This window comes from Armigeres subalbatus, chromosome 2 (genome assembly GCF_024139115.2).
Source record: "Armigeres subalbatus isolate Guangzhou_Male chromosome 2, GZ_Asu_2, whole genome shotgun sequence".
Classification (NCBI taxonomy): Eukaryota; Metazoa; Arthropoda; class Insecta; order Diptera; family Culicidae; genus Armigeres; species Armigeres subalbatus.
Window position 1 is genome coordinate 220,942,447 of NC_085140.1, and position 27,674 is coordinate 220,970,120.

General features: G+C 38.9%; 1 protein-coding gene across 2 annotated transcripts in view; it reads left to right on the forward strand.

Annotated features, from left to right (window-relative positions):
• The first annotated feature begins 1,139 nt into the window (after nucleotides 1-1,139).
• Nucleotides 1,140-27,674, forward strand: part of LOC134211692 (nuclear factor related to kappa-B-binding protein) — a 46,382-nt gene continuing 19,847 nt past the window's right edge. The window contains exons 1-4 of one of the 2 annotated variants that reach the window (XM_062688825.1): nucleotides 1,140-1,428; nucleotides 1,491-2,268; nucleotides 9,790-9,960; nucleotides 10,091-12,907. In XM_062688825.1, the coding sequence (XP_062544809.1) occupies nucleotides 1,507-2,268; nucleotides 9,790-9,960; nucleotides 10,091-12,907 (3,750 nt within the window). In that variant the 5' untranslated portion in view covers nucleotides 1,140-1,428; nucleotides 1,491-1,506. The remainder of the gene's footprint in view (nucleotides 1,429-1,490; nucleotides 2,269-9,789; nucleotides 9,961-10,090; nucleotides 12,908-27,674) is intronic. The other variant, XM_062688824.1, reaches the window with a different exon arrangement.

Below are 27,674 nucleotides of genomic sequence, written 5' to 3' on the forward strand. Positions count from 1 at the left end.
CTCACCCCTTGATGCATTATGTAATTTGTGAATGAGCCCTAACCTAATAAAAAGTGTTCTATACTTGGCGTTATCAATATTGTCGGCGTAGCACCAAGTTAGAATTCGGAAGTCGGGACTTCCGAACCGAACTTTCTTCCGAAGTTTTATTTGTCAAACTAATTGATGCGTTGTTTAGCGCATCTTTAGACGAATCCAGCGCACTACTTCCGAAGTTGGGAAAGTTGCCTGTATCTGGAGAAAAATCCAACTTCGGTATAAAAAGCGGTATAAATTTATTCCGGATAGACAATACTTTGTTCCGGATAGACAATAATCAAGTTCAGTCCCGGCAGTCCCGGATAAAAAATACAATAGAGTTGCAATAAAATATCATAAAATCATAATACATTTTATTTATGAACATTAAATTCTATTGTTTTTATATCATACCAATTAAAGTGCCATATTGTTGTTCCATTAGACGTACAATAGACTCAATTGCCAGTTAAAAGTTGGCAATAGAATCACAATAAATTCAATTGTAATCGAGATTGTAATGGCAAAAATTTGTTCGAGAAAAAATTAATTTTTTTATTGTAAAGATACATAACAACCCCTATTTTCTATTGTAAAACTGCCATTTACAATAGCCGTTATGGTGGAAAACAATATTCTTCAATGTTATTCTATTGTGAGCCACAATAGAGTTTACCGTAATTACTATTAGTTTCAGCGTAATGTTACAATAATTCAAGACAAAATTTTCAAAACGACTTATCTGCTTTTGTAAACAAAGATTCAAACGACGATTTGACGAATCTGATTGCTCTCCCACGCAAACCAGCACCACCAATAGGTAGATGAAGGTTTCCGCTACCTGGTGATGGTGTTGGTTTGCGTGGGAGTGCTATCAGATTCGTCAAATCGTTGTTTGAATTTTTGTTTACAAAAGCAGATAAGTCGTTTTGAAAATTTTGTCTTGAATTTCTGTTGTAATTTTTTTGGAATTTTTTATTAGGGGTGTCAAGGGCAGTGTCACATGAAAAGGCCTATTCGCACGATTCGTGCACCAGCCAGATTTGAACAGGACTTTTTTGATAATTTGCTTTAGTTGCATTTGCCGTGCATAGTATAAAACTCGACAACCTTTGCTCCTTGAAGATCTTGTTGTTTGATTTTGAAGTTTTCGATTTAAAAAAAAAAATAAATAAAAAGTTACTTCACTTTGTGCATAATAATTACAGTAAGTGCGGATTAAATGTAGATTTTTCGATATTTTCTGCCAGTAAATTTGCTTGATCATTACTTCATTACACTGTTGGTCATGGCGATGTGACTTTCCATCATAAAGCAAAAAGTTCTACTCAAATCATTTAGCGGACATCAAAACAGCGTTTTGTGGGCTGCTGGAGCTACTGATATCTGTTTTGTGAAGTAATCATTTAGGTATGTGTTATTTACTTGTATTATAATGACCTTTGTTAGTTAAAAAGCTCATTTCGCTCTAGTTGTTAGGATCCAAATATGGACCAAAGTGCTGTAGAGGATGACGAATATTCGAATCTTTCCGGAGATACATCGTCTTCACAAATGTCAACAAGCTCAGACTCCAGTGCCTCGGTCAAGGAATCCGCTCGAAGGCAATTTGAATCGACCAAGATAACAACCGAAATCATTAATCTTCCTAAGGAATTGTGCGAGGATAAAGAGGTTTTCAAGGAATTTTTCTCAATGGAAACATGGCACAGTCTGTCGGATCCGATACGAAAACATTTGGGCATGTATCTGCCCATGTTTACCGACAACATTGAGTTTGAAAAGAAAAGCATTATAGAGTCTCTATTCAATAATCGACTAACTCGATTTGACTCTTGTCCGCTGGAGCGACTCCAGCGAATGCTAGAAGAGGGCAACTGTAGACCAGAAATATCTACTTTGAACAAAAGCATTGCCAAAGCTGAAAGACGGGAGCAGCGTTTTCAGGAATGCGAGAGACTAACGGAAGTAGCCCGAAAAGTGTCTATGTCTCGAGAAAGGATTCTTCGAACTGTGTGCCAAAGCGCACCTCGAAGTTACTCCTCCGGCCAGCAGTTTGTGTACTCATCGAGGTCTCCGCTGTTTTCGTCGGCGAATGCAATGCGAGCCAAAAAGAGATATCTGCAGGAAGTCGGTTCCATCGCCGAGCAACTCAATCTACCGGACATCCTCTCCGACGATGAAAAGTGCACCGAAGCAACAATGAACTACATTCCTCGAAAGCAGCGTCGACTGTTTGGCACTGTACAGGTGCGTTATTTGTTTTTCCTTTGCTTAGTACTTTTAAGAGTCCTTTTGTCTGGAATATTTAAATTATCGGTGTAGGTCATGAGGTCAGAGAGTCCATTTCTTGACAATTTTTCTTGATTTGGGATTCTGTCGGAAATTTTCAGGATTTATATTTGCACATTTTCCCTAGCGTTTGTGCTGGGAATATAATTTGCGTCAAAACACGTTTGCGTCATTGTTATTGAGGTTTTATTTTTTTTAACATCCGGTAAACGGTGGATTCAATGTTTCAACTGGATCTTTAATGCTTAATATTTGATGGCCCGCTAGCAAGTGTGAATTTTAAAAATTGCCCGTGGCTTGAAAAGGTTGGGCAGGACTGCGTTAATCAATACTAAACGAGATAAACTGGAGTAATCAACGCTTCCGAAGCGTTTCCCAATGAAAACAAATCCTATCCTTCTCATGCGCTTGAAAGAGAAGGATGAGTAAACGTCAGCAAGCTCTATGGGGTTTCCCATAAGAGGGAAGAGCAGAATTTGCTTCGACTTCGCGAATTTGATTTCAAGCTTTGCTCAGGCTGGTAGCGGGTCACTTCTTTCGGATCAGTAACTAAAAAGTCTCTTCTTTCGGCCTCAAGTCACTATTTTCAATTATTTTGAAACTAAGTTTGGTTAAGAGCATCTTCGCGGAATGAAATAAAATAAACTGAAGTTTTATTTGTCGGAAGATGCTTTTCAACAACAATGAATTCAAGGCTAATAGCAGACCCAGATCCTACACAATTTTAGGTACATTTCCTGACAATTTAGACATCCGAAACTGCATAAACTTTGGATATTCTATCAAGAAAAATTGTTAATTTTTAAAGTTTTTATTATTTTGAGTTGATTTCACAGTTGGTAACTCTAACTTTTATTATTGTCTCTATTAACGAAACTTTCGGCCCTTGGCCGGCTCATCTCGTATCTCAAATTTCTTGTTTAGGCTTTTTGAAACCTAAACAAATTCTTTAGGTTTCGAAATGGTTCTTGGGTTTCAGATTTATAAACTTTATGAGCCAAAATCTATGTCGTTAAATCATTTAAATAAATTTCTATCATTGCAAGTGCCATTTTCACACACAAGCAAAGATTCCGAAAAAGTTTGAACCCATATTAAACATTATTGCATTTTATTCTGCATAACTTGCCTAAAAATTGTGTTTTTCACCACTGGAGCGGAAAATGCAAAAATAAATATAAACAACTTTGTTGTACGAGAAAGGCAAAAAGAATGAAATAAAACAAACTTATCAGATTCCACTTAAGTCACAATTGTCATAAGACGAACAATTCAATTTAATTCCATTCCACTTTGTAAACTTCGATCAGTGGATTTTTTGAAACATGTTGCAAAGATTTTGGTGGTAAGTTGAATTCACACGATCAAAAATACGTGCGAAAAAAAATCACGTAAAAACAGAATCCTGTGTACCTACTTGTAAAGATTATTTGTATCATATTTCATCTGACTGTGTTGTCTACATGAAAACTTAAAGCTAAACAGTATCAGTTGTTATAAAATCTTAACAGACGTTGCCGAAATTCGAATGAGCTGATGTCAAAATCGAATACAATGTAACCTTCGTTAAAACGGCGAATCATGACGAAGAAGCAGCTGTTAGCTGCATAGTTGGTGTTTTGTGCTGATTCAAACAGCAAAGCTCTAGGTCGAAGTGTTCTAGAAGGCGCATAAAGTTGAATCTTACCTAGCAAATCGGGCACGTCATACTCCGATAGCAGTAGTTTGGCAATGAAAGCTGCTTGCCCCACATTCCTCCGTTTGGCAAGGCTATCCAGTCCCAGCAAGCGACAGCGATCAGCGTATGGTGGCAAATTTAGCGGGTCACTCCAGGGTAGATGGCGCAGTGCATATCTGACGAACTTGTGTTGAACAGCTTCCAACCGAGCGATCCATACTGCTTGATAAGGATTCCAAACAGCAGAAGCAAATTCCAGTAATGTAATAAAAATAAATAATAGTGACGACATTCTACTAAATAAGCACACATATTTCTTTTCATCGGTTTTGTTGACACTTTTCAAATTTCAATATTGGCAATTTATAATTTTTGTGGAATTTATTGCTCCTTTGAAATTTTGAAAATTGAAATTCTCTACCAAGATATATTAGGAGACTTTTTTTGAAAATTAATTCTACCGGCCTTATTAACTTCATATAAAATTCAGTTTTTGTCACTGCAAATAAAATAAAAAGTCACTAGGGGAAAGTGGGGAAAGATCGCCAACAGCCAACGTTAATTACAACTTGAGTGAGCATCATATTCACATTACTATTACGAGGGATGGTTAACAATAACTGAAAAACGCACCTCGACAACCTCGCTTGTTCTTGAAATATTGATTTTAAGACGGTTTAATTGAAATTCGAGTTTCTTATAATTTTGTAGTTACATAATTTAAGGTTTAAAGCCTAAATGACTCATTTTTCACCATAAATTGATATTTAACAAAACTTTTATATAACTAAAGCCTATCTACATGAATAATTCCAGGAAATTTACAGTAATTATGATCGATAGGATATAAATCTTTGGATATATGTCGGCTTGGGACGGTATTGCCAACTGTATAAAGAACAAGTTCATCTCAAGGTTTAAGCATCGCCTAGCCCTTAAATGCATTTCCAAAATCATCGAAATAGTTTCAGCCTGAATCAGACGTGATTTGAAACAACGGATATGGTTTTAATCGTGGTTTGAATCGTGAACATTAGTTATAGGCAAATTCAGTTATTGCCGTAGATCCAGTGCTCAGCAAATCAACATAGAATACATTTTCAAGCGAAACAGCATTTGAGCATAATCCCTATAAGTGCAAGAAATGTGTCAACCGTTCTAAATAAACACAGCACACTTTTGACATATTTTTTGATCCATGCTCGTCTTGCCCCGAGCCATATCGCCATATCGCCCCATATGGTAAATATAGGCATCATAAAAAGACATTTTTTAAAACCAGTTTAGATACTGAAACACCATTAATCAATGTTTATTGATACTCATAAAGGTGTTTCATGGACAAATCAGCAGGATTCGAAGAATTTTCACTACTTTACAAGGGTTACCGCTTAGGGTGGCCATCTTGCCCCACTTTCCCCTATTTGTAACTTTTTCTGCAGCCGAAAGTCTCTATTTGGTCCCTTTATTCATCACTAAAGTCACTATTTTGAGCGGCATTGACCGCTAACTTATTTGTTTTTATTCATTATTTATTTATTACCAGACTAAGGCCGGAGTGGCCTGTGCAATACATAAAAGTCTTCTTCATTCAGCTCGGTCCATGGCTGCACTTCGCCAACCACGCAGTCTGCGGAGGGTCCGCAAATCGTCCTCCACCTGATCGATCCACCTTGCCCGCTGTGCACCTCGCCTTCTTGTTCCCGTCGGATCGTTGTCGAGTACCATTTTCACCGGATTACTGACCAACATTCTGGATACGTGCCCGGGCCCCCGCCGTCTTCCGCTGTGAACCATGGTGTGGACGATGGATGGTTCTCCCCAGAGACAATGGTATTATATAGAGACACGCGGAGAGAATAAAAGCAATTCTGGCTTCACGGCCAGCAGACAAAAAAATTCTGTGCGATCGGCAACATAAAAAATTGTGAGAACTTGAAGTGACTCTCAGTGTGAGCAGTTATTTCGTTTGCTCCAACTGCATATTTTCTCTTGTTTAGCACCATTTCCTTATATTCAACAGTAAATATGATTAAATACCATATATAAATTTGCTATGAGAACTCTGAAAACATCTTCATTCACTGAACTTTTCAAACTTTTTTATAATTTCTATAATGTTGATCACAATACCTATCTTGCATTTAGTACCGATTGGTAATGTTTGTTTACTTTGCTCGTTTGGTACCGCGTTTGACGGTTCGTTTGGTACTTTCGGCTTCACTGTTTGCGGGTCTCTATCTATAAACAACGTCTCTGGTTCTCCCAATAGCTGATGAACTGAACTCATGGTTCATTCGCCTCCTCCACGTACCGTCCGGCATCTGCACCCCACCATGGGTGGTACGCAGCACCATCCACGAGCATCGTCCAGGTCTCGTGTCCGTAGAGAACTACCGGTCTAATAAGCGTTTTGTAGATAGTCAGTTTGGTACGGCGGCGAACTCTATTCGATCGGAGTGTTTTGCGGAGTCCAAAGTACGTACGAGTTCCTGCCATGATGCGTCTCCGAATTTCTCTGCTGTTATCGTTATCGGCGGTCACCAGTGAGCACAAGTACACGAATTCTTCTACCACCTCGATTTCGTTACACCGATAGAAACTCGTGGTGGGTGGTCTTCATTGACCTCTTTTGAGCCTCTTACTATCATGTACTTCGTCTTCGACGTGTTGATGACTAGTCCAATCCGTTTAGCTTCGCTTTTCAGTCTGATGTAGGCTTCTTCCATCCTCTCAAAGTTACGTGCCATGATATCTATGTCGTTCGCGAAACAAAATACGAACTTCGACGAACTTCGTGAAAATCGTACGACTCATGTCAATCCCTGCCCTTCGTATTATTCCTTCCAAAGCGATGTTGAATAGCAGACACGAAAGACCATCACCTTGCCGTAACCCTCTGCACGTTTCGAGGGGACTCGAGAATGCCTCTGAAACTCAAACTACGCACATCACCCGATCCATCGTCGCCTTGATCAGCCGTATTCGTTCATTAGCTGCCATAGCTGATCCCGATCGATTGTATCATATGCGGCTTTGAAGTCGATAAATAGATCATGTGCGGGCACGTTGTATTCGCGGCATTTCTGCAATACCTAACATACAGCGAACACCTGGTCTGTAGTAGAGCGTTCACCCATAAATCCCGCCGGGTACTGCCCCACGAACTCTCTTGCAACTGGTGTTAGTCGGCGGCGGATTTCCTGGAGAGAGCCGGAAGTCGCATGTCCTACGCGCTTGCTCCTAGGTTCATTAACATACCGCCACCGTTGTCTGCCATATTACCATTCAGGTGCTCTTCGTAGTGCTGCGCCACCTTTGGATCACCTCACGCTCGTTTGTAGGGAGGTTCCCGTTTATGCTCTTATACATATCGGGCTGTGGCACGTGGCCATAGAACTTTCGTGCGTTATTAGCGCTTTTTCCTCCGAAAAATCGAGTTTTGTCGGTCGGTATTTTGCCCGTTTGTATCCTGCCTCGTTCGCCCTCGTGCGGTGTTGCAGCAATTCCTCAATTAACTGCTCACATTCGCCGTCATACCAGTCGTTTCTCTGATCCGGAGCCATCGAGGCCTAGTGCAGCGGTTGCGGTGCTTCCAATGGCGGATCGAATATCTCTCCAGCCTCTGCGCCTAGCTGCTCTTCCGTTGGGAGTGTCACTTAAAGCTGCTGTGCGTAGTCTTCGGCTATTCTACCGTCTTGTAGCCGCCCAATGTTTAGCCGCGGCGGACGACTCCGACGCGTGTTGTACATCGTAGAGTGTTTTGAGCGCAGACATACTGCAACGAGGTAGTGGTCGGATTCAATATTTGCACTGCGGTAAGTGCGTACGTTCGTGATGTCGGTGAAGAGTTTACCGTTGATTAGAACGTGGTCGATTTGGTTTTCCGTTACTTGATTATACTTGTGACACATATATGATACCAATATCACTGTACAGCATAAAATCATATGTCTGTCACCCAGAATCACGCTGGTATCACGATAGCACGATGATTTCCGTACCCTGCCCTTCGACCGTTGTATTGTACGAAACAGAACATAATTTGTTGTTTTGAAATGTCAAATACGCCGTTTGACATATGAAATAAAAACAAATATTTGCAAGCTGACTGAGTAAAATTCGTTTTTCCGCAATTCCGGATTATATTGGCAAAATAATTATTCGTAAGCCCATTATTTGCTACAATTACGCTCTGAAGATGTCTTCCTATTGATTTTGCCAGTTCTTGGGTTGTTTCCGGGAAGATCTACCGTCATTTTTGCATGATACTCAATGGTTTGAGTTCTGCATCGTGTGATTTCGAACATTTTGTGCAAGGATCCCATTGGTTCTAATTGGAATGATGTCTGGGGATTGGGAAGTATGCGGGATCTTTGATTTGCCATTAGTCAGCATCTACTTTTTTAGATGGGAAGAATGTTTTGTACAAATTCAAAATTGGATCTGTAGTGTTTGGAGAGGGAGGGAGGAGAGGAGAGGAGGATCTCGTGGAGATAAAAGTGGAGTGCAGAAATAAACGGTAGTCAGCGCGAAGTAAATAAGTGTTTGAAAAACCCGGAGTTCCGTGTCCGAATAAACCTGTTACAGGATTTATGACCCAATTGAACGGTGCTGGCTTTATCCTTCAAAATGTCCAAATGAATTAAACGATCAGTGCCGTTTGCACTGAGGGAAGATCCGTTAATTACATAACGCAAAAATTTGCCATTTTCAACCCCTCTAAAAGTTTTTTGTAATACTCATAAAAACTATATTGTGTAATACTCATAAAAACTATAATAACAGTTTATGATTTTTCAAAACAAACTGTCAAATAGATACTACAGTAGAAAGAAAAGATGTGTGTCATCTTTTCACTGTACGCGTACAGCGTGATACGAAAATCATTGTACGGAAATCATATGTCTATCAATAGTATTAGATGACTTCCATCCCGAGCAAAGTTTGAAATCAAATTGAAATCAAAATTTGCTGTTATGATGTCAATTATTTGATTACTTCAGTTGATCTCGTTTTGTATGGATTAACGGTTAACACAGCAGGAATGAGAGCATATTTTTACACTGTGAAATCATACTGAAAACACATTTTGCTATCAATGAAATCAACATGATTACTAAATTTGATATCATAAGATTTTTAATTTGATAACAAAATGAGTATTCAATTAGATTATGTTTATGAGCATTCATAACAACAACAGCATATTTTGTTTGCAGATTGCTTTTAATCTTCGTAAAACACATATTAGATAATCGACAGCATAATTTGATGTAAAGCTGCTATCATTATGATAACTGAGGAATGCATATTGAAAACATGTTGCGATACCAATTTGTATTAACTTACAAGTGACATCAAATTTTGTTTTCAATATAATCTCAACAGCAGAGCTTAATATCAATTTGATCTCATTTTGTTAACCGACTTTGCTCGGGATGTGGCCTTGTGGGTATTCTTGCGGGGGAAGAAAGTGCTTTGGACTACCATTCTGCGGAGGCTGCAAAGTTTATGCATCGTTGGCCGTTGTCGTTTGATCCAAACCGAAAATTGCCTAGTCCGGCACCGGGAATCGAACCCAGCCACCCTCAGCATGGTCTTGCTTTATAGCCGCGCATCTTACCGCTAGGCTAAGGAGGGCCCCTATATTAACATATTTTGATAAAAACCTCAGTCTACGGTTTTAGACGATGCACCGAATTAGGACAGGTCACTGCACAGACAACAGGACAAGAGAGAAAATTATATTTTTACGGTCTAGTACTAATTTACTGCCTTTGATTCTTTGTGCGAAATAGGGAGGAGCGGCTAGTCCAGGCGCTGATGTACGCATCGTGAACACGCTGGGTTACAAAGATGAACAAACAACAACGGGGTACTTAGTAGGCCCGAACGGTAAAATTTCCATCTCCGACAGCCACTATCGAGAGCTTTTAGTTCAACATAAAAGGCGAAAAATCACAGAACTGGTAAGTAGCTACTGTCCAATAGACGAACAACATGCTAGGGAGCATAGGCAAAAGAAATAATCATTCGATTTTAGTTGACATTGTCAAAACAATATAAAGTAATATTTTTTTTTAACTTGTACATTTGTAGGATCACCCCGAGTTGGATTGTCAGGAAATTAAACTCAAAGATGTAGTTTCGAGGACGCAAGCTTCTTCAGGGTATCGCCGTATTATGCCACTGCCGAAAGTGAATATAACCGAAGATGCTTTTGTACCGGAAGGAAAGCTGCAAAACCAATTGAATATAATGACTCCAACAGCTTATCCTGAGAGTTCCACTTCGAATGACGTAAAAGCACAAGTCGCTAATCCTTTAGCGCAGGACATGGTGAGCAGCGCAGACCAAAATACAATCGATGGCGGTAATTCTGACGAATCGCTCTCATTGAATAACACCGCTGAATCATCCCGAGCCACCAGCGAAACAGAAGTCTACATCAAAACAATTCGTTTCGATTCCGAAAAGAGTACTGACGAAGGCAACACAGAAGTCAACTTGACAACACCCCAGGATACTGGAAACAATAATGACGCATTGCGGTCGATGGCCTTAGTGGCAGATGAAGTGAATAGCAATGCGAGAATTCCTTATGAAACGATTAATGTTTTCAAGCCAATCAACGAGTCTACAATCTCAGAAAACATTGAATGCGAACAAGACGTGCCAATAGGACGTTCAACTCCCCATATGGATCGCATTAGCATTACAGAAGAGGAACGGAATCAATCTGTGTCGATGAATCCACAGTTTAATTCGGATGAGAATCCTCCATCAGTTAAAAGTATAATTGAACAGAGTAATGAGCAATTACATTCAATTTTGCCTGGCATTGAGAAATCATCATATGAAAAATCTATGCCAGAATTGATGCAGGAAACTCATAAATGCTTTCTTTCTCTTATACGGGATATGTTTTGTTCTACACCGGATCATCGATTGACGATCGATGAACTAAAAGTGAAGCTAAATGTATGGCTTAAGACTCCCATCGCTGCTCTCAATGACTGGTACTTGCAAGCAGACGACAAATGGGATGAGATGTTACATTCTGCAATTCTGTTTCTTTCTGGTGAATTTTCCGATCAGCCAGACGACTTTGTTCCATACATCGAGCATAAGATCCAGTTGAACATTTATCAATGGATAGGAGCTTCGCGGGATTCAGATCATCGTCTATTGGACTTGTGCCAGTATTGGCTCCGACGGAGGTATGAGATGGGTATTAGAATTCAGTCAAAACCGATGAAAGTAACTAGCACTAAGCAAAAGTATGCCTCACCAAATAGTAGCACAACTATTGAGGATGATGATGGATCGTCCGAGAGAACTATTTCGCCTCCCCCACCACGCTATCCAACCGACTGGTCGGTGAGGAAAGCAACTGAAGAAGAAATGCAATTGTTCCGTGAACAGGAAAGGCGACGGTACGAAAATCCACACATGGCTTTCACTTACAAACAGCATTCCTATAACAGCGTAGTTGGGCCCGTGAAAGGCATCTACACACAGGTACCGGGAATATCAAAAGCTCGGGGTCACAACATGTTGGTTGCAGAACGACCAAATTTTGTTACGATTCTAACATTAGTTCGAGATGCTACTGCTAGATTACCCAATGGAGAAGGCACCAGAGCCGATATTTGTGAATTACTGAAATCTTCTCAGTACATTTCGCCAACAGCAACAGATCAGGTGTTACAAACAATTGTTAGTGGAGCGCTGGATCGCATGCATACTGAACACGACCCATGTGTAAAATATGACACCAAGAGAAAGATATGGATTTATCTGCATCGGAATAGGACAGAGGAAGAATTCGAAAGACTGCATCATCAGTATCAGGGCGTCGCGAAACATAAAAAGCCAGTCTACAGAAAGACTAAATCCAAGGAAACACCAGGTACAACGCCCAAGAAAGCTATATCGGAGCCTCTAATCAAAAGCAACTCGCAATCATCTATGGAGAATGATAGCATACATAGTGAACCCACACTAGATATAGGCAGCATTTCAATGCCTTCTGTAGAATCTCCTGTTACGCTGGCCCCTACATCAATACTTGTCAAATCAAATGTAACAACGGTCCTAGCGAATGATAAGGCTACCAGCAGTACTTTACCTTCACTGATCTCACCTCAAAAAATTGGAATCCCACCTATTACTACAGTTGAACAGAATACACAGATTACGCAACCTGAAGCAACAGAGGGATCGTTTATAAAAATTCAAGCAATGGAAAATGTTTCTCCGAAAATAACTGTGTGTACCAATGCGCCACTTGTGTCACAAGCCAAAGAAGCTGTACCAATCAGAGTCGCCACACCATGCAAAATTCAAGCTGTTCATATCTCAACCACGCAACCACAAGTTATTGCAAGGCCAGTTAAAACGATATTACCTACGGATAAAACCGACCCAACTGCTGCCAAATCAATTCTCACAAAGAAAATTATAACCACAACGGTTCCCGCTAAGCCTTTAGTAATAACATCTGCACCCGCGACGACATCCAACATTTGCAATATTTCAGGTGCAATACCAGTACAAGTTTCGATGGCACCCGCAGATGCAGAACGTGGTGTTGCACACAGTTTTATTGTCCCAGTGTCACTTGGCGCCGAAAGTGCAAGTCCGGCACGGGCAAGATTGATTCCGGCCACCAGTAGTCATGTTAGCATTTCGAAACCACCGAATCGAGTACAAACTGTTCCTTCGAACACAGCACCCGTTAATGTCGTGAAAGCAGCAACTTCGCTGCTCCAGCCAAAGAATCCGATGTCGCTGCTAACGCAGGTTTCCAATGCAACCGTCAAATCAGTAGTTCAACAACAGGAATCGTTCGTAATGGCGACAAACAGACAGCAAAAAGTAACCTGCGTCAGTGCTAGTGCCAGCAGCTCTTTGGTAAGTGTCTGTTGATAGTTATAAGGTCATTTGCGATGATCGATTTAATTGCCGTTTCTCGAATAAATTGTTTTTGGTGTCAGTTACAATTTGGGTGTCGTACGAAAGCCAGAAACACAAAAGGCGGAATACGTGAGGCAGAATTAAAAAAAAATGTCCGGCTGACGTGAACCAACCTCAAGTGAATTCCGTCTAGCATACGGCATCTTCTTGTCTTAGATCGGTCAGATAAGTGATTAGACATATGACAATGCACACTTTGCCTAGGGCAGGGCTGGTAGCAAGTCACTTTTTAGTGACTTGGTCACTATTTTGAGCCTAGTCACTAACAAGTCACTATTTGCATCCAAAAGTCACTAAAGTCACTATTTTCCGGAAAATGGTCACTAAAGTCACTATTTTCGCACCACCGTTTGTAAAAAAAAAGTTCAAAATAAAAATCATTTGTATCTACCATTATCATCAACCAAATTAAAAGTAAATCTGTTAGCAAAATATATAAAGTTTGAAAAATTGCACAAGGCCGTCTTATGAAAGGCAGAGTGGGTTCGAACCATGGACTTCGGGATCGACAGACACACAGACAGACCACTCAGCGAAGCTTGGGCATACGTTTAGGCAGCGTAGGATTGTTACGACTACGAGGATTTAGTGATTTTCGCGGTTTTTGCTATTCTCGCGGATTTAGTTTTGGGTGAAAGTTTAATAAATAAGGAGCGTAGGGTTTTGTTTTCGATAGCAAAATGTCGTTGAGAACTCCACATTTGAAGTCTATGCTTACCCAATTTTTTTGGATATTTCCAAGCCATTATTGAATGCATTATACTCTCGAGCACTCGTTTAACAAGCATTTTAACGGTAAGAACTTCACTTGTTGTCGTTTTTATCGTTTCTGAATATCCATTTTTTGTCACGTAAATTTTGACATAATTCCAAGATATTTCTTAGTTTCTGATTACGACGAATCACACAGCATGATATTGTCGACGTAGCACCACATTAGAATTCGGACATCGGGACTTCCGAACCGAACTTTCTTCCGAAGTTTTATCTGTCAAACTAATTGATGCGTTGTCGATGACCACATACATCTTTATGTAAAATTCCGTAAAAAATCCGCCTTGAATTTGAGAAATAATTTTCGGAAGGTTTTTCTTAGGAATTCACCAAACAATATCTGAAGGAATTCTCAAAAAGATTTCTACCGGAATTCATGAAAAAATCCCCTTGTATTTGAAGGAGATTTTTTTTTCAGGGATTCGCGGAGAAGTTTTTATAGTAATTGACGTGCAGTTTCCGCGGAAATTCCTGAAAGACAGCAAGAATGTCTACAAAATATTCTGCCTTGAATTTATGGAATGAAAGAATTTCCGGAAGTTTTTGTGCTGACATTCACCATCGGATTTCTGTTGGAATTTCCGTTTGAACTCCTGGAGAAAGATTTCATAAGGATTGAAGTATTTTCTGCACAATATCAGAAAAAAATCCTAGAAATTTTCACAAGGTTTTCCACAGAAAATCAACTTGCGCTGAAATTTCTGAAAAAATTTCAGAGTTTTCCAAAGCAATTTCTGCATCAAATTCAAGATTTTGGATCACATTTTACGATGTGATCATGTTATATCGACACGGTTGTTTCATAAGGGCCAATGTCGCAAACGTAAACAATGCCTTTTCCTGCAAATTCCTCAACAACTAGGACCGCTCCCAGCTAACAACCACTTGGAACTGGTAGCGCTCCGCGCCTTCTATCGAACGGAAGTGGAAAATACCGCCAGAAGTCTCTAATCTTCCTGAAATCAAGTCAATGTTTACCTTTGCGACTTTCGCCCTTTTGAAACAACAATGTCGATATATGAGTTAATGTTTTTAATGAAACCGAGATCAGGGTCTCGGAAAAACAAATGGCAAATGGACTCTATATGTATTTAAATTTGTTTCAATTTTAGTTATTAAAAATCGTTTTTTAAAAATATCATCATTATTTTGGATTCTTTAATTTTTTTTTTAACAATTTTTCCTTATAAAGATTCATAAGCTTTGTGATTCCAAATAATTCTCTGTCTAGTAATTGATTAGATCATTTTATTTCTTTTTTGCCGGAAAACCGTGTTAATTTTTCAACGTGCCAACGAATGAAAACCCAATCCAAAACATCGTTCTAGCACTTTTTCATACTGTCTTGCAGCTGAATCATCTATATATGGTGAAACTTTTGGGAATATATTTTGACGAGACAATATTTTTGATCGATAGTAAAAGACAGCGCAAAATTTGTTATACTTCATTCTGCCTTTTTCATACACGAACTGCAGTTTCACGAAAAACTTCGAGCTCATGTTAAACTTTATTACCACAATGCTGTAGAACTTGCTTCAAAATCGTTGTTGAAATTATAAGCATGGTTTAGTGTAACAACTTGTAACTCGTTACCTGCTCCTGTGTATTACGGAATAAGGTTTACCACGGAGGCTAGCAATATGCCTCTGGATGTCCCAACGAATACCTTCCTCAATATCCAACTCTGTGGTCCTCTGTGGTCATCTGTGGTACTCTGTGGACAAGTCGGTTGTCCTCTGCTAAGATCTATCCTCTCCCTAGTTACGATGAAGATGCACTCGGCCAACAGTAGTAAACCTCATGATATTGTAATTTTTGTCTTCTCTTGATTTCTGATAGAATTCTAATAAGGATTTGAAAAAACATGATATCCCAAGTTTCCGATCTACTACGAGTTACACATGAACAATACAAATGCAACTCAGCTCACTACCTGGTTAGTACTTCATACAAAAGTCACTATTTGGTCACTTTGTCTGCTTCTGAAAGTCACTATTTGGTCACTTTTTTCGTCATCATTGGTCACTAAGTCACTATTTTGAACGGCATTTAACGCTACCAGCCCTGCTAGGGTGGCTGAATTCCTATTTTGATACGGTCTAACACTCGTTCAGGTATGAAAAAATCCAGACTTTTGTGATTCCGCCTTTCGTTAGGGGGCAAATTGATACATTCAGAAACGCTCTGCAATGTATTTTTTTTTGCCTTTCTCGTACACCAAGGTGTAACGAAAAGGCTATATATTATAGTGGGGCGCAGTTGTATGGAAAAACGCAAACTTCGTCCGATCAAGTGAGATCAAGGTTTTTCTGAAACGTTTTGAGACCCCAATCAACTGTGCAAAATATGGGCTCGATTGGTTGCAACCTCGCATGCCGCATCGCGTTTTAAATTTACATGGAGATTAGTATGGGAAAACGTACTTTTGTACATTTTTGCTCTTAGCGGCTTCAATTTATCATCAATCACGTGACTCAATACGTTGGCTTATAGTCTGAAAGATGCCGAAAGACTTTGCTGAAGAAGGTACGTAGCTTGAAGGTCTACAAAAATGTTATTACGTTTTGAAAATTGATTGTTCAAACCATATGCAAGAAATCAATGTTTCTGCCAGCACTACCGGACAACCTATGATTGTCGGAGGGCAAAACCCATCTTCCTTATAATCGGATTTTTTTTTCTTTGTGAAATAATTCCAAATAGCTCCCATTAGCTCAAAAGCCCTATAAGATCAATTATTTTGAAATAACACTCAGTTAAATTAATATATTAATGAATAAATTATTGGTCTACGTAGTACGGCAGTGCTGGCAGAAAAAACGATTTTTTGCATATGGTTTGAACACTAAATGTTCGAAGCGCTTTAACTTTTTTCGTGGACGTTCCAGCAACGTGCCTTCTTTAGCAAAAAAATTCGGTCCCGAATTCTGCACAGTCGTTCAGGACCTAGAAAAAAAAAACGGGAAAAAATGTTTCCAAGCTTCGTTTCGTATATTTAGTACTTGGCCGTACTCCTGTAGATGATCACGGATTACGGCATTCGACATCTGTGGGGGAAGATCGTGGATGTCCATGATAGCCAGGTTCTGATTTTTGATGAAAACCACGGTATTAGGTGATGCGCGGAATTAGGGCTGGTCACGGTAAACATTTAGCGGAACGAAAAATCTACTATTATAGGACGATTCAAAAATATGCAAATGGGTCGATAGATGGAAAATAACAATTATTCAGAAAAATTCAACAATATAAAATAAAACTAATAGAATGGAATAAACGACTGCTTTTTACGGCTCCCAATAACTGGTTTCTCGCTGCACGAATTCTCTAAAGAGTAAACTAAAAACGGTGAAGAAACGTGGTCTCCGAAGCCAACAAGCATGTTAACATTCATGCCTAGTTTGTCAAATTTGGCAACTGCAATTTCATGATTCATTTTATCAAATGCCGCTGATAAAACCGTGTAGATGGCATCAACCTGATGACCTATTTCAATTTGGCGAATCAAATATGAGGTGAAGCAAGTCTAATTGGTAGTTTTTGAGCGCTTAGGCATAAATCCATGCTATTCTGGTAAAATATAATTCGCGTAGCACTGAACTAGCTTATGAAGTACGATTAGCTCCAGCATCCTCGAGGTGGCACTCAACGCGGCCATACCACGATATTTAGAGACAGTTCGCCTACAGCCTATTATGAATACTGAAAAAAAAACAGCCTGGGAAAACTCCTGTGGTCAATGCTGTCATCGGACGCATAAATGTCACATGTTACAAACGAGAAAAAATGAGAAAAACGCATTTGAAGTTTCAAAATGCATTCATCCTATTATCGCAAAATTTTGACTCCAACGCAGTAAACTATAGAAATATATTCATTTTTGTGGGGTGTACTCAAACATTGCCAAAAACAACTATTTTTTCCACGATTTTTCAATCAAAACCCGAATGTGACATGCGAAATTCACTGGCCAGGCGAAACATGTACGCATATTTGTCACACCGTGACAAAACATCGTTTTTCATTGATCTTCCGACTCCTTTGTACTTGTTTCATACTTTGAATAAATTCTATTTGCTAAAAGGTTCCTCTTGATCACTTTTTTACAGGCCTTGAATATTTTGATTATGTCACAGTTTCATATCGCCTTCACCCAAGATGCTGTTCACGTTATACTTGGAGAAGTTCTAGACAATATAATACTCTCTCTCTCTCCCCCTCTTCTTTCATGGACAACCGTCCATATTAATTCTGAAAGTAGGGAAAGACCTTGCATACTTACCAGCCACCCTTCTGAACTATTCACGTGGATTGTAGATAACCCTAAAAGCATAATATATTTTATGGACGTTCCTCAGGACACATCACGCCGTGTTGTGTATCTTTTTGTGTGATTGTTATATGTCTTTTTTTTTTGTGGCAAATATGCGTCCATTTATCCCGGTGTGACAAATCTCCCTGTCCATGGATAAGGGGCTTGACGTTGATATTTCAAGTGTCTTAAAAAGATTTTTATTTTATTTTTATTTTTGTTGTTTAATAGAGTGCTTTTTTCAAACAAAGGTTAAGTTCAACACTAAATTTAAAAAATTAGGATATTTTTCCATTTTTTATATCTCTTTCACAAGAATATCGTTATTTTAATGGTAATGGTTTGAAAATAAGCTCCGTAGAGAAACTTTTATCACATCTTACTTAAATAAGGTCAACAGTTATACCAAACACTTGAGGTACCATGCCTCCAAGTTAACTAATGGTTAGTGTCGCACGATCTAACAACAACTGCCTATTGGTAAATTTGGAGGTGCCGGCAGGGCTAAGTAGGGGTCTAACTAACATAACTCTAATACTAACAAGACCCTGAAACAAACGCTTATCCAAATAGCATACATCTATTTATACTTGTAGTAGTAGCTAACAATAATTCATTTTGTACCCGTATAGCTGAAGTAGAATTTTAGTAGTGAAAAGTAGAATTTGTAGATTTACTAATTTGGCATTGGAGATAGTGAATGTATCTATTATATCTTCTCGATAATCTTTTTATTTTAGTCTCTCTAGCTGCATGGATCAACGCAAAAAAACTGTTTCTCTCTTCCTTCTATTAGGTTAGTTAGAAAAATTAGCGGATATATGGACATGACTTAGTGTTTCTCGTATTAAGACAAATTCGCTGACCTTTACCTTATAATAAAATAAATGACCGATAGTAAAATAAATGACTGAAATTTAAAGATATCAAATAAATAATAAAAAACGAAAATAAATACATGACCATCGGTGGACAGAAAGACAAGAGACAGAGTTCTGTTTAGAATAGTTAATTGAGACCATTGCACTCACAAAATAGAGAATAACTAGTACCACTATTATTGCTACAAGACTAATAACTTGACCACTTACGGAAATGAGGATAGACCATATGATGCGTTGAATATTGTATACCCTGAATCTGAATAACTGAATTTTAGACCTCATTATTTTAATAAATAATAAAGGTTTGAATATTAGAAAAGGGAATAGAACTTGACCAAAAAAGCAATTACGGAACAACTGGACAGAAATTTTGTATAATGATCACTATTAGACTACTGAAACTTTAACATATGACATTACTGTGACTGATAGGATACAATTAACTCGACGACGTATTGACAAACATCCGATACTCAACCGTGTTAAAATAAGGGAAGCTCTTCAATGTGTCCATTTATTACAATAGTACTTAAATTAATCTATTTTGAAACTACCCTACCAGAATGATATCATTACATCTTTATTCGAAATTGTTACTTGGAATTGGCAACAGTACCACCCGTTGTCAACATAGACTACTATTAGGTATTGAATGTCGGCTCCAAGTAACTAATAATTAAATTTACATGTTAACTACTTATTCAGAACATCTATGTACATGTTGAGCTTCCATTATTTGTTCGGTTTATAATTGACAGACTGTAGATAGAAAGAATAATGTATCGGTATGATCACAATACAAACCCAGGCCGCAGTGACCTAGTGAGCAACATAGCTTGAGTCGTCTGCTAGTATTGTGTATCACATGGGTAGCCCAGCCGAGATGCCGGTCTATTAAGACTACAGCTGGTCAGCTCTCGAAAAAAAAAAAATTTATCCCGGTGTGACAAATTTATTTATTTATTGACAAATTGACTTCAGATTTTTTTTCAAGTTTTCTAGAATAAAACCTCTGTTTTGACCAAATATTTCAAAAATAGGTACCAAATTATGACGTTAGACATCAAAACCTCAATATTCAGACCGGCGATTGACTGGTATGGAATGATTTGACTCGCCTTGCTCCAAGAACTGCCGCCATTAACTCCAAGCGAGGGATGGATTGTCTTTTCAACGGTGCTACTTTGGAGCGCGACATCACCAATGCACATTTACATCCCATTTACAACTGCTCTGAAGTACCCTACAGTTCCATAAGCATGCTCACTTGCATCAGTAAACACGTGTAGCTCCAGCGAATCGATTTCATCCGAACGAAGTTCGCCAAAATACGCGCGTGGGATGTGTATTTCTGCAACAACTGGCAATAACTCGGTCCAGCGCTTCCATTCTGACCAACTTCCGTCATAAATAGCTTCGTCCCATTCATAGCCCAGCCGCCAAAGGTTTTGAACAATAAGTTTTCCAAGTACCGTGAAGTGAGAAAGCATGCCTTGAGAGTCGAAAAGCCCCATAACACAACTCAGGACCACTCGCTTCGTTGGTCTTTCTGTACCACAGAGAAATCTTCCTAGATGAGGATGATTTGTAGAGAATGACAAGGTGTCGTTACAAGTGTTCCATATGATTCCCAAGACACGCTCTGATTCTGTGATTTTGTCCTGGCTCAGACTAACTTCCGTCAAGGACTTCTGCTCACCGAGACTTCGAAGCACTTCCTCTGCGTTGGAAACCCAATTCCTTATCTGAAATCCTCTTCTAGCATGTACGTATTTTTAGTTGGTGGTACATCTCGCGGATGTCTGCACCGAAAGCGATTTGGTCGCTCTAGAAAACGGCACACGAAAGCAGTTAGCGAAGTAAGCATGTCAGGTCCTTTGAGCAACTGTGAATTCAATGAAACGCCTTCTACTCGTGCGGCGGCGTCCCATACTAAACGAACTTTGCCGGGCTTTTTCGTGTTTAGAATCACATTTAGAGGCAAATACCACATTTTCCGACGATCCATTTTAGCCAATTCTTCCGCGGTTGCCACATGCGCATACTCCTTCTGGAGATACTCGACTACTTGTTGCTTAACATTCTCGTACAGATCGGGTGTTTTTTCTAAACGACGTTCCAGATGTTCCAGACGACGTAGAGCCATCGGTAGACTGTTAGGGAATTCGATGAGGTTGTTTGTTGTTTGTTCAAGTATATCACGGGCTCTTTTCTCTTCCTTGGATTCTTGAATAGTCGCCACCACAGATTCTTTTAGTGCGTAATGATCTTTTATGAGATCATAGATTTTCTGATTGCTTACTGCTTTGTGATGATACAGAAAAGATTCTCTCAATACTTCCCTTGATTGGGGACCATACACGGTCCAGCCCAGTCTTGACTTAACAGCGATTAGTTTGCCAGGTGAACCGAGCTTGGTTTCTACTGGAGCAATGACATGGATGTTGTTCAATCCGATTAGTAATCCGGGACGATCGCCTGCATATGAATGGAAAGGTACATCACGGAGAAAAGCGTATCTTTTCCCAATCTCCGTAGCTTCCAATGACTGCCAGGGGAGTAGTAATTCCTTCGCAGTCTGTACCGCCTTCAGCAGCATCTTGTCGCCCTCCCCAGGAGGTGAAATCCACAAGTTTGTACATACGGAGTCGTTCTCGCTTCTGGAAATATCCGACGTCCAGTTGATGGTCAGTGGTAGATTTATCCCTTTTGCGCCAATTTTATCCGCTAAATGCCTTTCGAGATCGAAGTATGTTGTGGTCGCGAATAGATGTGTAAATTTTTCATGGCCGTGTTCTGTCAATAATGATGAAAATAAATTATGAACAAAACTTTGTGAAGCGGAAGAAGAATTGAAAATTCATCAAAAATATCAAAATTAAATATCAAAAAAGAATCCATCGAGTGCACAAGTTAAATTAGTTCTATCAAAAATTGAGGTTGAAGCAGTAGATGAAACTGGATCGACAAAATAGATGCGCAGGAAATAATCGCCGCTTGAGATGTGTATTTTCCATCGAACACTCTGAGGCTGATCTGGAGAACTCGCTCATTACAGGCTACATACACAAAGTAAGAGCGGAAGTAAAAAGGTTTGGTACAGTCAACGCTTTTATAGAAGTAACTTTGGTAAGTTCGATCTTTATCATTCTATATTTGAGCAGGGCCAACACAACCGCGGAGTATATCTATATAGTACATAGTGTCGTTTACTAACCAGTGATCATACCAGAAAATAGTTCCCAGGTAAACAACCAAGTTTTATAAAAATAAGTTTTTTACTTAGTTCAATTGTGAATCAGTTTATTCATTACAATATTTATGTGAAACAAGTATTACCACCATTAAATTTGTCAGCATGTTGTTATTGTGCAGCGCTGTCATAAATTTATTTAAGACACACAAATGAGTGAAACATTCTGGAGATTATTTTACTTCCTGGAACTATTTAGTAGTGATATAAAAACTAGTATAGAGTATGACAGAAAATTGAAAGAATACGATGGAGTAGAACAAAATATGTTGTTGAGTGACTGATCTCCATCCAATGAATCAATATGTTGGCAAAAAACAATGTATATTTTGAACAGATGTTTTGTACAGTCCAGACGCACTTTTTTGATCAAGGTTTACGTGTGAATATAATAGACACACTTTGTCAGAATATACCTGGAACATCGCCACGTATAATCGCAATTGAGGGGGATAGAAGCAGAGGGATGTAAGTGACATTTTGGTCAAAATTGAGTTGAGTACAGCAAAAAATACTTTGGTTCTCGAGCTTTGCGGCAATATGTTGATATAGTTTGTATGATGTTTATAAAAAATGTGAAAATTCACAGAAAATAAGTATTTTTTGATCTTCCATACAATTTGTATTAAACAAAAAAATATTGAAAAACTTTGTACCCATTTTTCTCAAAACCAACTTTTTCTCACTTACACCCCTTTGCGTTTGACTCCCTTAATTCAAAATGTTTGGCCTGGAAGATGTTTGAAACCTATTTGTATTCGACAGGGTGTCTACTCATCTGTAAAAACAAAATTCCCTGATTTTTTCCAGGAGTTTTACATTAATTCCCAGGTAACGAAACGTGCCATATATAGATTTTAGCAGCAAAATAATCTACTCAAAAAAGTAAACATTGCGATTTTTTTTTTTTTTTTAAGATTTTTTGGTAGCCAAACAATGTTGTAAATTACTTAAGAAATTCCTCAAGGAATTCCTTCGCAAGTTCACCCAGAATTTGCTTCAGCCCATTAATCGAAATTCCTCCAGGAATCACATAGGAAATTCCTCCAGGTATTCTTTTGAAAATTTCTCCATAGATTCGGAAAATCCTCCGAATTTTAAGAATTGCTTCAGAACTTCCTCCAGGATTTTATTTGAAAATTTCTTTGCTAAAGCATCTCAAGGAATTGTTCCGGAGATTCCTTAGAGATGCATTTGCCGATTCTTTCACGATTTTTTTAAATTCCTTTAGGTGTTTGTTCGAAAATGTCTTGTGAAAATCCCTCGGAAATACCTTTATAAAATACGTTGCAGATTTCTTCAGATACTCTTCTAAGATTGTTTTAGAAATTTCTTTGGAAATTTGATTAAGAATTCTTTCGGAAATTTTTTTGAATTTTATTTCAGTTTTTTATTGAAGGAACTTAAGAAGAAAAATGTTCCGGAAATATGTTTGGGAATTTCTTCAGAACTTCTTGAACACTCATTTAGGAAATGTGTTGATGAAAAATTATGAGATTGCTGGGTCCATGACGTTAGGCATAATACCTTCTTTATACCGTTGGCTGTTTTTGGTGCATTTTGTGTTTACCATCCTTTATGCCTGAGGTCCTTATATCTGTTCGCGTGACCAACATCTAGTTTGTTCTAGTTTGTGACTAATATCTAGTTTGCTTGGACCTGTATGCCATGGTTAAAAGTGGAAGTGACTTTTTGTTTCGATGCGTCATTTTCCTTGATTTCTAGATTTCCAATATTTTCTCGATTTCAAGTTTTCCTAGTTTTCATTAAAGAGAAAATGATACCAAAAGATTATACAGTGTGACAGTGAAGTGCCTAGATACCTGAATAACGTAAAAAAGTGCCTAGAACCGTGTGGAATCGAAGAATTCTCCAAGAAATACACTATTTCCCCTTGAAAATTTTCACGCTAGCTTCCCTCACGAAGCGTCGTGCAGTAGTCGTCTCAACTAATCTGGCAATAGTTCGACTGCAACTCGAGCTTCTCCGCAAAATGGACAAGCCCCAGCAACATCAGCAGTACGTCCGGATCTAGCCATTCTACCAGCAGCAGATAGCATCTCGGAAAGGGCGTTAACAGCACTGGCAATTAATCTGGTAGCAGTTCCAAGTCCTCCATCGATTAGTTTACCGCTTGGGGACAAAAACGCACCAGCAACTGGATCTTATCACGCAAAATTGCAGCAAACCAAGTCGGACATATCACCCAAGTATCACTTTATTTTACTTAATTAATTTAGAATATCCAATTAGTTCGTTTTTTGGGCGTTTATGATTTTATCCTTACTTAATCTATAATATAATACAATTGCTTTGCTCTTACCACGTTTATGCATCATATAATTTCTAAAAACAATATTTTTAAAATTGGATGGGCAAAATCAGAGTACACAAAAATCTAGTGTTATAATTTTTGATACTGCTTTTATTCTTCAGGATTCAAGAACTCTATTCTAAATTTACAATTCAAAACGAAACATATTTAATGAATTCAACAAGGATATTCCTCGACGAATAATTGGCTTTTCCATCCTTGAAGACAACTACTTATATAAAGGCATGACGGTCGATCCGGGACAAACATGTGGAAATTCGGTGAGAGAATTCCATTATATATATTCCATTGTGTATATAACATCGCAACTATATGATTATATAAAAGTACCATCAGGGCACCCGATTGAAGCGATTTGGATAGGAAGAGTGGAATCGCCAACTTCCTATTGTTAACATCTCGTGGATAAAGGGCGGGCTCTTCTCCCCATCTATTGGGTCAATCTGGGAAACGAGGGCTAGATTATATTATTGTATGTACGAACTTTCTTCTGGAAGGAGATTCTCTATTCATCCCGTGGATTCGCATAAGTGTCTCTGCTTATGGAACCACCCCACCCATTTTTGGCCCTTCATACAGGAGTTTGATGAAATATAAACAATAATATAATCATGATCAAATCGTTTGTCAGATATGGCCAGTGCTATCGGCAGGTGCCTTGCTACAATAGATGGTAGTATCATCATCATCATCATCATCATTTTATCCGCTAAATGCCTTTCAATTAGCGTCACCGACGCCCCTTCGTCCAGGAATGCGAGTGTGTGCACTGATTTTTGTCCGCAGTGTAGAACGACAGGTAGAATCCGGAAAAGAATCGAGTTGTTTGAATGAACGTGCGTATTCATTGCGACGGTGGTACTTGTGGGATGCAAAAGTGGATTATGGCGTTGCTGGCATTCACCAACGCTGCAACGGAGCTTAAATTTGCATTCCGCATTCCCATGGTCAAACTCTACATAGCCTTCTCTGCTCTACCAGCTTGATGCGATCGCTCGACGATAGTTTTCTGAAATCTTCGCAGTATCTCAAACGATGGTCCATACGATGGCAGACTACACACGGCTTTTGGCGCCTCTCAGCACCCTCGTTCCTTCTTGAGTTTTCGGCAATGCTGTGGTTATAAACTCCGCCTTTCAATGCTCCTCTCGTGCATTTAGTTGACGCTACCGTTTTCTGATCAGATTTAGGGTCCAGGGACACGTTTGCCTCACACGCTTCGGCTACGATTCGCGAAAGAAATTTGGAAAGTGTACACAATGTGAATAGCTGCTTCTTCTTCTTATAACGCACCCACTCGCGCTTGTCGTTGGCCAGTAGCTTATCTACCAAATCTTGCAATAGAAGAGGGTTCATCATATGTTGCTTCAGACCAGCCATCTTTAGGTGCTCGCACAGTTGCTCCACCGCGTTGCCAAAGGGGACATAACTGGCAAGTTTTTCTGCTTTCGGTGCGTCCAGTTTTCTTATCCGATCAAGATGACACTGGAGTAGCTGTTCCGGTCTTCCGTACATCTGCCGCAGTTTCTTAATAACTCTTAATAACGCTGAACCTTTTAGGCTTTCTTGTAAGCATACAAGGTTCTCTACATCACTAAACCCACAGGCTTCCGTCGATGCTTCAAACGCTCCAATGAATAACGGCCATTCCTCTGGTCTGCCGGTGAACAAAGGTAGTTTTCTTGTGATTCCATTTCTTGCTGCTAACTGAGCTTTAGAAGGGCCGTGCTCTCTCGTTTCTCGCCGGTTGTGTACCATCGGATTCCGTTCCCTCCTCGTCTGACACATCCTCTGATGTCTCGTCTCCGGACGACCGATCGCTTCCATCTTCGTCGCTGGCGTAGCCATCTAGTGGCATCTTATTATGTAAGACAGGAATTTTCAACGTATCAATCTTAACTGATGGTGTTCGAGACGATTCTCCCAAAAATGTGGAGTTCACATTTTGACGTGCTGGTCTCGGCTGGTTTACATCATCAGACGTTTTTAGATGCTTTATTTCTTGTTGAACAACGTCGAACTGCGATTGATATTCTAGCATCATCTGCTTCAATCGATCCAAGTGGTCCTTCTCCCGCGCGAGTGAATCTTCCAGCAATTCTTTTTCCAATTAATAGTGGAATTAAATGGAAGAATAATAGTCTTTTAACCTTATATTTTTAGAATTTGTTCAGACAGATATCAGAAGCACTATATTTTTCCAAGCAGCTTTTCTAGCAGCTAAAACTAAATATATTTTTATTAGTTGTCGATTGTACATATAGTTATTATTCTAAATGTCACTTACAAGAAGTAGTTTTATTTGCCAACCTCGTGCTATGAACGGTGTCAATCTCTTGTGATTAGTTCCTGGCCTATTTAAGCTTTATTTTAATTTCAACATATTTTAATAACTTTTTAATTTTGTTTTACTTACTATAGTTCCGTTTTTTTTCTAGATAACGAACTATGCCAGACATAATAGTTTTATTACGATTAGATTCGACTCAAATGCGATCCACTAGCACTGTAGAGAATAAGTTCAGGATTTTAGATTTAATTTTATTCTAATTGAATGCTAGGCATAAGTTTCAATTGCATGACTTACGTGATTCACTTATTTGTTTCAATTCACTTTTATTTAATTTAGTTTTAGAGAAATATTTTTAAGAAATTCAATTATCCACAACAATTATCATTTTCTTTCATTTCATTTTGCTTTACCATTGTCCCTTTTGATTTGACAGATTTGTCATCTATTCCTCACACACCTAGATCCTAGTTCATACTTCAGTGTTGCCATCACACTCAAAATTGTTAAAATGTAACATGTGACATTTATGCGTCCAACAGCAGGTAGTACTTGCTTCAACATTTTTGATTAAATTATAAACATAATTTTGTGTAACAATGTATAACTCACTGCCTATTTACGTGGCGTTAGGTAGATACATTTACATGGTGTGTTACGGAATCAAATTTACCATTGTTTCCTATTGAAATTTGGCCAGATCGCGCTATGGGCTCAAAAGTTATGGTCAAAATACGATTTATTAAATGCACGAGAAAGGCACCAACACCGCTAGGTGAGTTATTCAGCTGCCATAAAACGAGTTAAGTACTTTCCATTGAATTCCAACCGCGTTTGTAATTGTTGCAGATAC